The sequence below is a fragment of the Polypterus senegalus genome, chromosome 11, assembly GCF_016835505.1.
Source record: "Polypterus senegalus isolate Bchr_013 chromosome 11, ASM1683550v1, whole genome shotgun sequence".
In the NCBI taxonomy this organism is placed as follows: Eukaryota; Metazoa; Chordata; class Cladistia; order Polypteriformes; family Polypteridae; genus Polypterus; species Polypterus senegalus.
In genome coordinates, this window is record NC_053164.1 from 59,360,543 (window position 1) to 59,372,889 (window position 12,347).

General features: G+C 35.4%; 1 protein-coding gene across 3 annotated transcripts in view; it reads right to left on the bottom strand.

Moving 5' to 3' along the window:
- The window catches only part of ehmt2 (euchromatic histone-lysine N-methyltransferase 2), an 81,471-nt gene that overhangs the window by 37,612 nt on the left and 31,512 nt on the right, over positions 1 to 12,347 (bottom strand). For all 3 annotated transcript variants that reach the window (XM_039768740.1, XM_039768739.1, XM_039768738.1), the window contains one exon: positions 9,298 to 9,513. In XM_039768740.1, coding sequence (XP_039624674.1) covers positions 9,298 to 9,513 — 216 coding nt within the window. The remainder of the gene's footprint in view (positions 1 to 9,297; positions 9,514 to 12,347) is intronic.

Sequence of the window (12,347 nt, forward strand, 5' to 3'; positions counted from 1 at the left end):
AGATCAGTTTAAACTTGGTATCTAGATTGTGAAGAGACTACTTTTCCTTGTCTTATCCTTCTAACTGATCATCTGATTCAAAATACATCTGTCCATGAATTTGGTGCTCACACAGAAGAAATACCTGAGCTTTTAACATCAATAATTTTGTACTATAGTCACAGAAATTTTCATATGCACAACCTTTCACTTCAGCTAACCACTTTCTATACTCTGGATCTTGCTTCCATTCGTCCTTAAAATGACACTTCCTTCCAGTCACTGCTCTACAGCTGACTTGCTTACTTGTCTGAAACAACAAACACAATGTTATTTGAATGTTAAATGTCACACATATATATAATGTATATATGTACTAAATGATTATTCTGATTGACACATCTAAAATAAAAATAAATATATAGTTTTGCAAGTATTTGAATGCTTTTAGAGTACATGTAAAACATGACACTTTATTGGAAAACAATTCTTTACAAAAACAGAGTATTTTTACATTCTTTGACAGGATATAACTGCAACTTACCTCCCATCAGTTGTTTTACCAGCCTGTGTGTTTATCAGCAAAGACACCTGATAGTTATTAGTATATTGTGGCTCCTGTGTTTATGGGGACATTTTTAATATATTTATATATTGCTGACTATTTCCTTAATAAATGTACTTCTGCTCGAGTCCCCTTTAAGCAGTTTTATTCTCAGACATTTAATGCCAAATGATAGTTTGCTTCATTTCTTTCAGAGGCTTCATAAGCAGAAATATTCTAACTTAAAACAAAGTTTGCACAGAAAGTGGATAAGAAAAACGTATCTGCTTTCATGGCATGATGGGCTCAAGGGAAGTGACATAGCTGAATTTATAACAAACAACTTAAGGTCATTTTTCATGATGAGGATTGTGGTAGCAACATTATAGGTTTGATAAACCAGATCATAGCAACCAAGCCCAGATCCTCCCTAAGAATTATTCATTTTCATCATTTAAGAGATATAATGGCTCCATGTGTTCTGGTCTGCAGGGGCACCCTAGCTATATTGTACAGTAATGTAAAACAGTAAGTACACACCCAGGAAACTTTTTTTGGCTTTTTTATATGTTGTACATTTGATCTTATTTCAACAATACTACTATAAGGTGATCTAATTTATAACATTTTACACTCGTTCATATTGATAAAAATCAATAGAAATGCAATATTCCAGTATACTCCCTGCCTTTATCATTGTATGAAATGTCAAAAATTAGAATCAGGTCCTCTCAAGCTGGTGCATTTCATTAGAAAGTTTTATTGTAATACACATTACTATGTACGCATGGCAGTAATCTTGAACTGAACAATGCAGATGGCATGTCAAATCAGAGAAACTGATTTCAGTGCCCACTTTACTAATATTACTACTACAACAAACCTCTTTCTAAGCATCCTATATAGCATAGTTGGCACACATACAGTGTAAAGATCATTAGTGCAGGTATATTAATACTTTTTTTTGAACTTTTTTTTAAATACAATTTTTCATTAAACAAAATATTTCACACTGGTCTTTCTTTCAGACGAAACACTTAAAGATTCAGTTCCTACCAATATAATATTTTACTCTCCACCCCATTCTTTTCGGTTAGCTGTAAAGATCTGATTGCAAGGCAGAATCATTGAAAAAATAATTCCAATGAAACAAAAGAAGTGTTTTCCAAAAGCACAATATTAAACATAGAACTTTACAGTTTTAAGATAACAAATGGAAATAATTTCTTTATTAAGACTAAATACACTATTCTTCAATTTGTGCCGTACATGAATTCAGCTCCATACTAAATACACCTTTAGAAATTTATCCAGGACTAGATACTACTTGTCAGTGATGCTATTAAGCATCAACCTCTTTTTGATTGCTTACATATCAGATACAACAAGTTAAAACAGATCCTTATACGTTAATAACCTCTTTAGAAATCACAGAGCTGTTAAAGGTATGTGTGTCTATTTTGATTTCCTCGGTTACTGCAAATTTTGATACTAAATAATATATTTTATAGCCAAAACGTAATATTAGATAAAAATGGTACCAGACAGAACAAATAGCAGATTTTGCTTTACATAGGACACTTACAGAATAAACAAAGTTATCCAACACCAACTTGTACGTTGCGGAAAAGTAATTTCACCCTAATCAAAATAATAAGAGTCACTAGATTACAGCCAGCTCGGCTTAATATAACCTTAACTTTTTTCACTCTACATTACAGTGAAGTTACCAACTCAGCCACAGGGGATGCACAAACCAGTGTGTTTCTTCGTGCTGGTCCCAAGCCCGGATAAATGGGGAGGGTTACGTCAGGAAGGGCATCCGGTATAAAATTTTGACAAATCAATATGCGGATAACAATATAAAAATTTCCATACCAAATCGGTAGCCAACAGGGTGCTGGCGGAAATTGGGCTACTGTTGACCGAAGAAGTAGGTGGAGAAGAAGAGGCGGGAGACGTGTCTGGAGGCAAGAAGAGAGGAGGAAACTAAAGAGCGTGGAACTGAGGGTAGGAACTTTGAATGATGGCAGTATGACTGGTAAGGGGAGAGAGTTAGCAGATATAATGGAGAGAAGGAAGGTTGATATATTGTGCTTGCAAGAGACTAGATGGAAGGGGAGTAAGGCCGGGTGGATTGGAGGTGGATTCAAATTGTTCTATCATGGTGTGGATGAGAGGAGAAATGGAGTAGGAGTGCTGAAGGAACAGTATGTCAAGAGTGTTTTGAAGGTGAAAAGTGTCAGACAGAGTGATGATTATGAAGCTGGAAATTGGAGGTGTGATGATGAATGTTGTTAGTCCATATGCCCCGCAAGTTGGGTGTGCAATGGGTGAGAAAGAAGATTTTTGGAGTGAGTTGGATGAAGTGATGAACAGTGTACCCAAGGGACAGAAAGTGGTGATTGGAGCAGATTTCAGTAGTCATGTTGGTGAAGGGAACAGTGGAGACAAGGAGGTGATGGGTAGGTATGGTGTCAATGAGAGGAATGAAAAAGGTCAGAGGATAGTGAATTTTGCCAAAAGGATGGACATGGCTGTGGTGAATACATATTTTAAGAACAGGGAGAAACATAGGGTTACGTACAAGACTGGAGGAACATGCACACAGGTAGATTACATCCTACGCAGAAGAGTTGATCTGAAGGAGATTGAAGACTGCAAAGTGGTGGCAGGGGAAAGTGTAGTTAAGCAGCATAAGATGGTGATCTGTAGGATGACGGAGATCAAGAAGAGGAAGAGAGTGAGGGCAGAACCAGGGATCAAATGGTGGAAGTTGAAAAAGGAAGACTGCAAGGTTGAGTTTAAGGAGAAGGTGAGACAGGCACTGGGTGGCAGTGAAGAGTTACCAGACAGCTGGAAAAAACTACAGCAGAAGTAATAAGGGTGACAGCAAGAAGGGTGCTTGGCGTGACATCTGGAAAGAGGAAGGAGGAAAAGGAAACCTGGTGTTGGAATGAGGAAATAAAGGAGAGTATACAGAGGAAGAGGATGGCAAAGAAGAAGTGGGATAGTCAGAGAGATGCAGATAGTAGACAAGAGTACAAGGACACTAAGGAGAGAGAAAAGGACCTGTACCGATTGGCTAGACAGAGGGACTGAGCTGGGAATGATGTGCAGCAAGTTAGGGTGATAAAGGATAAAGATCGAAACATACTCACAAGTGAGGAGAGTGTGTTGAGCAGATGGAAAGAGTACTTTGAGAGGCTGATGAATGAAGAGAACGAGAGAGAGGAGAGGTTGGATGATGTGGAGATAGTGAATCAGGAAGTACAACGGATTAGCAAGGAGGAAGTAAGGACAGCTATGAAGAGGATGAAAAATGGAAAGGCCATTGGTCCAGATGACATACCTATGGAAGCATGGAGATGTTTAGGAGAGATAGCAGTGGAGTTTTTAACCAGATTGTTTAATGGAAAATTGGAAAGTTAGAGAATGCCACAGGAGTGGAGAAGAAGTATACTGGTGCCGATATTGAAGAATAGGGGGGGTGGTGCAGGACTGCAGCAACTACAGGGGAATAAAATTGATGAGCCACAGTATGAAGTTATGGGAAAGAGTAGTGGAAGCTAGATTAAGAAGTGAGGTGATGATTAGTGAGCAGCAGTATGGTTTCATGCCAAGAAAGAGCACCACACATGCAATGTTTGCTCTGAGGATGTTGATGGAGAAGTTTATAGAAGGCCAGAAGGAGTTGCATTGTTTCTTATTTACAATGGTGATGGATAGGTTGACAAATGAAATTAGACAGGAGTCCCCATGGACTATGATGTTTGCTGATGACATTGTGATCTGTAGCGATAGTAGGGAGCAGGTTGAGAGACCCTGCAGAGGTAGAGATATGATCTATAGAGGAGAGGAATGAAGGTCAGTAGGAACAAGACAGAACACATGTGTGCAAATGAGAGGGAGGTCAGTGGTGAGGATGCAGGGAGTAGAGCTGTTAAAGGTGAACGAGTTTAAATAGTTTGGATCTACAGTACAGAGTAATGGGGATTGTGGAAGAGAGGTGAAAAAGAGAGTGCAGGCAGGGTGGAATGGGTGGAGAAGAGTGTCAGGAGTACTTTGTGACAGACGGGTATCAGAAAGAGTGAAAGGGAAGGTCTAGAGGACGGTAGTGAGACCAGCTATGTTATATGGGCTGGAGATGGTGGCACTGACCAGAAAGCAGGAGGCAGTGTTAAAGATGCTAAGATTTGCATTGGGTGTGACGAGGATGGATAGGATTAGAAATGAGTACATTAGAGGGTCAGCTCAAGTTGGATGGTTAGGAGACAAAGTCAGAGAGGCGAGATTGCATTGGTTTCAGACATGGGCAGAGGAGAGATGCTGAGAATATTGTGAGAAGAATGCTAAGGATAGAGCTGCCAGGGAAGAGGAAAAACCGTAAACCTAAGAGAAGGTTTACGGATGTGGTGAGAGAGGACATAAAAGTGATAGGTGTAACAGAACAAGATGCAGAGAACAGAAAGATATGGAAGAAGATGATCCACTGTGGCAACCCCTAATGGGAGCAGCTGAAGCAAGAAGATTAAAATGAAGTTACCAGCCCAAAAGTTCAATCAAAGGAAATTCCTTTAATCAGAAAAATGTTGATTTCTATTAGCCTCAAAAGGGCAAAGAAGTTTTTTTTCTTCACGACAGTGTATACTGCATGAAACACCCATGCTTATAACCATAAACACTATAATGTAAAAGATTTTTATACTAACCAGTAAGCACCAAACTCTTCACCGTCAAAATATTTTGCTTAGCTAGAACTTCCCATCAAGTCTTATATTTTACAATAAGAACTGCATATGCAGTACTACATAGCAAGAAAGAAAAAAAAAAAGACTTTATTTTTCTAATACATGGCAGGCCTTCATCATTAGGGTCTCTTACCAGCACTATGCAAATGAACAGTAGATCTTTTAATGTGCTTCTTATTTTAGAAGTCCTTAAAATTCAGCAATTTACATTATTCACTTTGCTTTGTTGCCATTTTCTTACTTTTTATTCTTTATTAGAGGACAAAAGAAGCAAGACAAGGACTAACACAACATTATTAGGTACTGTATATTGTAGTTATATACATTATACACTTTAATAGCTACAATCCATTAGTAGTATATTTTAGTAAAAAGATAAATGTAAAAATATGTCTAATCAATCACAGCAATGTTTTACTGTTATTTATCCATAACTAGTGTCATAATTGGGCACGTCACCAGTCTTACGAGGCCTGATCATGAAGAGCACCAAGAATAGACATGAAGGAGCAAGTCAGGCATAAAGGTGAGCAGTGCTTCTTAATCTTTTTTGAGTCACGGACCACTTTAAAAATCTAATAAAAGCTATGGATCCCCTTCCCCAGAAATATTCACATAAACAACTTTGCGTGCAATGAATATAACCTACTTTAAGTATTTTGATTGTCTCATACATATGACATACACAAAGTATTATTAAACTTTAAAGTAAACAATCCAAAAACCAAAAAAAAAAAACCAAAAACAAAAAACAAACAAAAAAAAACAAAAACTCCTTTTTTATGCAAAAAGTAATGGCCACTCATTATATTCAATCCTCTTGTGCAAATTATAACAGATCTACTACTACTACTACCACTACCACTACCTCTACTCTAAATCAACAGTACCAGGCTGTATAGTGAATATAAATGTTAATTTTTACCTGACCTTCACAGACCCCCTGAAACCCAAGGTGAGCATGTTATGTTGTGGTTTTCCAACCCCATTTGTCATAAAGCCAAAGTAATTCCAGATGTCTGATTTCCCTCACTGTCAATTAAGTGTGCTGGCGAAGACTCCAAAGCGACTGAAGTTGCCATATTAACACCTGTAAGTATGTGGAAATCAAGGCAGCAACTCTAGCCATGGTGAACTGGAAGTGCATTTGTCACGCTGATTAGAGGATCGATGCTATGAAAAATAAGAACTGAAGTAATGTTAAAATGTTAAAACTGATACTTGATATTCCAGTACTTTTGACAACTACAGCAGGATGGTGAAGTAGTTTAATTCTTCAAAGTACTGTGTTTGATTTCTAATCCTGTTGCTGTAAGTAGAGAGTTTAAAATGTTCTCCTTGTGGATTTTCACCACCTGTACTCTGGGTTTCCCCCCACATTATAAGGATGTGAAAAGTTAGGATGACTTTTAACTTCAGATTAACAAGGCATGAGTATGAGTATGCCCTATAATGATGCAGGGTTGAATACTGCCACTTCACTCCTGATCCTAATGAGATAAGCTTTGGCTTTCTTAACAAATTAAGTAAGTAAAGAAGTGGCAGGGGAAGTAAAGGTGGCATTTTATTTCAACTTAAGAAAATAAAGTTATTCTCAGTTATTAAGACTCACATTATCCTTAAAAATTGTTTAATGTCTCACATTTTCATTTCAAACAAATGGACAGCTGCAGCCACAAAAACAATGGCTGAAAACTCAAGCAGGGTTGAGTAATGCTTAATCTGTGGCAGTTACATATATTTACTTTGTGTTTTTTGCTACTTCACAAAAATAGAAAATTATATTATACGTATAACTGTTGTTTTAGTTACTTGGTAAAATAAAGTGTTTTATGCTACGGCTAAAACACCTGTAGATGAACGGGAATGTGCCTCAGGTATGCATGCAAAGAATAACACATATTTGGATTCATTTAAACGTTTGCAGTTTGTGACTTTACTAATGAACTGGTTCTCTTTATAACCTCTTTTTTTGTGAAATCAAATATGTTTTTCCCAGCACCCATTTCTACTTATGACTTGGTTAAAAAGATGGGTTACTGGCTGAGTTAAACATGTGTGATTACTACACACAATTAGAAATCTCTTTAATGTGTTATAAAAACAAAACCAAAAGCACAGTAAGTTACTGTCCTCATACATGATTTTTCTTAATTTTTAGGAAATGTTTCTTGTCATTACATCTTACCATCTCATTTACAATACTAATGGATGCCAAAATAGAAAAACGTGCTGTTATTGCCTTTTGATATAGCATCGTCCGGGTAGAAGGGTACTTTTTATTAAAATCCCGAAAATCAGCAAAAAGTAAATGGGTACAATATTTATATTGTGTAACGCATCTTTATTAAGCTACCGTATTTTTCGCTCCATAAGACGCACCTAGGTTAAGAAGAGGAAAACAAGAGAAAAATATACTGAACCAAATGGTGTACTAATATATATAATATTAACGCAAAAATATGCCGACGAAAGAAGAGAAGAAGCAGGCCTCTCAGCAAGTGCATCAACCTCTGAGCAAACGAATGCTAAACATACAGAGAAAGAGTAGGGAAACTAGGAATGCTCAAGTCAGGTTTATTCGTGCAGTGCGCTGTTGCTGTCTAGTAATATATAAAATCCAATGTCTGTATGTCTGTCCACTTTTCACAAGAGAACTACTTAACAGATTTAGATCGGGTATTTTTCTGTAACTTGCTTGAACATTTCGGTTGATTTTGCAACTTTTCTCATTTCGCTATGTATCACAGTTCGCTTGCGGTACTGATTTATTTACACGAATCCAGGCCGAGGGGAGGGGCCTTCCTCACTCACTCGCCAGCTTTGGGGAATTTTCCTTATTTTCACTTAGCTAGCTAACGAGAGATTAGCCTCAGCTGATTCAACAGGTCAGCAGTTGTAGCTGGGAGTGTCAGGAGGCTCTCTGCACTCTCCCAGGTCCCAGGAGATGGCAACATTTAAGCATCCCCAGGGGTTTCTCATGGGCATACTACTTCCTTTTCTAACAGCTGTCGCTACTGCCAGGTAATACACATCACAGTCTTTGACGCAATATTTGCTGCATAAGACACACAGACATTTCCACCCACTTTTAGGGGAAAAAAAGTGTGTCTTATGGAGTGAAAAAATACAGTATATGGAATGGTCATAAAAGATTATAAATTTTAGTACAATGATCTTAAATATATATTCCATAATTATGGATTTCATTTTGGCATTAACCCCTGCGAGTTAGTGTCTGCCTGACAATAACTTCTCAACATATACATCCTCTCCTTGTTTGCTGTTCAGGGTTCTGAAGGTGGTTATGAGATGTTTTTCATATTACAACCTGTTAAACTCATAATGCTGAACAGCCTGACAAGACTAGTTTGATTTATTGACTTATTACATTACTCTATTATCAAGAATGTATTTTATGTAGTTTTTGGGTGTCAGCTGCTATTACGCTATTTCACAATAAGTATTTATAAATCTAAGACTGCATAGTTCAGTTTCACCAAGGCTATAAAGAATAGTTAATGATTTGCAGTTAATATAAAGTCCAGTAAATAACACCTCTGTTTAATTTATTTTATATTTCCTTTATGCAAATGCTAATAAAATTATTTACTACACCTGCACACAGTTATGATCCATACTGTTAACCAGGACTGGATCCCACCTTGTACTTAATGTATCCTTGATAGGCAGTAGCTTCCTGTATCCCTGAACTATTTAGGTGGATTAGAAAATGGATTGATACTTATAACAGAATACCAAAAGGGTTGTAGAATTTGGTTTCTCTATGACCATTTTAGGTAAGGAGGGAAAAAATATTTATTTATATATATATATATATATATATATATATATATATATATATATATATATATATATATATATATATATATATATATATATATATATATATATATATATATATATATATATATATATATATAGTACTGTAAGAGATTACAAATTACCAACTCAGAGTTACCAAAAATAATACTTGACATTCAGACATCTTAATAGACTAACCTTGCTATCTGAATCAGCTCGCTCATCCATTGAATAGTCATAGAACAAACGAAACTCTTCTCCAACTTCGGTTTCCCAGTCCTCAAAATGATCAGTTTGCTCTTCATCAGGCTCTGCCCCAAGTGTTTCCATACCAGTTATTGTTGGATCAGGAACCCCCACATTGGGTGAATTATGTGCAGCATCTTCTTCCTCCCTTGGAGAAAGCCCAGATTCCTATAAGTAAATATTAAAATTGATTAAAGGGGCCTTTTATGATAACATAAAACATTATTTAAAGAGTACATTTTTTAAAGTCAGTTGTTAAATCAATCAGTCAAAATATGAAATGAATAATGTATACCTATCTAAAGCAATAAATGAAGAACCAAGTAAAATATAAATAACAAAAGAAGACTATTTTAAATTAAGGCAAAAACATCAGACACTTGACTTATCACTTTAATCTGTATTTAATTGGTACTAGCTATATGATGATTATACATCTATAGAGGTTCCATAACTACTTAGCCCATTAAATGTGCAATATTTAGAAAATCTAGAACTGAGTCATAGAGTGCTAACTATGTAAGGTTGTAATTATGTGGATTTATCTGCCCAATTTAACGGCTGAAAAATACTCAACAGCAAAGAGTAACCCAATGTCATTACCTAGAAATCACACTGGATTACCTCACCTATTCTGCCAACTGATGTGTAACCTATTGTAGTGACAAATCCATTTTTAATTTAATGTGAAGTTATCAAATTAACAGAAGGATTGAATAATTAAGTTATAGGTTAATTGTTGATTTGTGTTACTTCCCATGCTGATAGGTGCACACTTTGAGCTAACCTGCTTAATATTTGTATACAACAACAAATTGAACTACTTTGTAAGTCAGCTTTCTCCAAAGAAATGACAGAAATCATTTTGCAGACTATTTCGACAGAGGCATGCAGTCCACAAAAAATGTATGAATACAGAAAAAACATTATGCAGCAAAATAAGAACTCAACACACAAATCATTGAGGGTAGCTACTATTGTGTTCATGTAGTTCTTCAAAGTTACCACTACTACAAGGAACATGCATACAACAATATACAGAAGACATTTTCAGAACTGCTTCACATGGTGAAACAAAATTCATACTACAATACATGGAAAAATAATGCAAGCAAATCAGAAAAATAAAAGTGATCAGTATTACAAAAATCCTTTATTTGTTTATATCCATATCATAATGAAATAAAACCTCCCTTTTAATATTTTAAGCATTTTTTCATAAATTTATTTAAAGGAAATTATGCTTCTCCATTCCCTGCCGCTAACAGGAGCATTTGTCATTTATCTAGAGGCAAGTCACAGACAGATGGTAAATTTTTAGATCAGTTTGACAGCAGATATGACTATATACTCATATATACATACACAAACAATTACAATTATTTTAGTTCCTTTTTTAGTTTTTTATTCATATACTATCTTCACCTCTCATGTTCATTTCATTTTCGGTTTAGTTTTAAGAACTTCTGGCAATTTCTATTTTAGTTTTTATTCTTGGAAACTAGTTTTTGAGGGAAAGAATCACATCGGTTTAGTTTTCATTTTGGCTTAAAAAAATGAAGATTAAGAAATGCACAGTGTGTCTGCATATTAAATGAATTGTAGGACCATGCATATATGCCCATAAAAGTGAGCCTCCTTCTGCTCCAGCTATCTATACAGTGTTATATTTTGAATGTTTTAGAAAATGTGCCTCAGTCATACTGTAACTGATTCCATTTTTGAAGGAGTATATTATCTCGTGAAGACAGGTAATTCACACAACCTTCTATATATTTTAGAAACAGAAAACCAGTACTGGCAGTGCTAAATTCAAACAAATGAGGTGACCAGACATCAGCTTTCTACAGACACAAATTTAAAGTTTGTTGACCAGTGTAGCCCGTTGTTTTACCTACTACTGTATTTCAACATTATCTCAGTCCTCAACCTCTTTATGATCATTTTTATTAAAGCTGTTTTTGTGTATTTTTAAATTTGTCAAGCTTTTACCCTTTAATTAAGCTAACCTGACTGCCGTTTCATAAATTATGCACTTTCTACTTTTACTGTCAGGATCATTCTTAAAGTACTCCTAGAACAACCATTTCCATTTACAACCAACTCTTTGCTATGTGTCTATGCTCAAAGAGATTTTCTGCCTTGGTAGATAATAGCCATTATGCTCAGTGGACTACACTGGCATACAGTGAATAGCCAGCTGGTTTAGTGAAAATGGAGGGACAGTCTGCAACAATATTTACTCTAAAGATTGGGTTGGTGTGTGCAGAAAAGTTCAGTTATATTTCACAGTGAGCACTCCTTACTATTATGCAATATAATTGTAATTAAAATTTATAGGCATTATAGAACACTCCAGAAAATGTATTTATTAAAGTAGCATGTTTATTTAAACTGTTCAGACATAAACATTTTAATTATTAACTGATTGTACTGGAAGTTGAACTTCTGGTCCTATGTATGCTACACAGAAGTGAAAGTTTAAAAAAGAAAATAAAAAAATATCAACAGCTTCACAATGTATCTTTTCAAAGTTTATTACATATAACTAAATTATTAAAGGTAAGTTTGGAATTTTTCAAGCTGAATTTATTTCTTCACAATCATGGTATATACTCATTTACCACATAAAGCTGTGTCCTAAAATTAAGCTTCTTTTATAACTTAAAAAAAAAATTTGGTTGTTTCTTGTCCTTTATAATACAGCTTATGAAAAGAAGAAAATTAATAAATGATAAAACGATAAACTTAATAAATATAACCACTTTGAAGTAGCAAAATTTTTGATTTAAGAAAACTTGGCTTCTACATTTATGATGCCTTCTTGTGATAACTAAAGGAAACCTTTCTCCCTATTTTCCTTGAGATAAGAATACATTACCTGTTTGCTCATCTGCTCACAGCCACCATCATGGGTGGAATTTAGACATAAATAAGGAAGTTAAGAGCACAAAACCAAATACATTTCTGAAGTTGCTACGAGCAATTTTGTATTTCGAGAA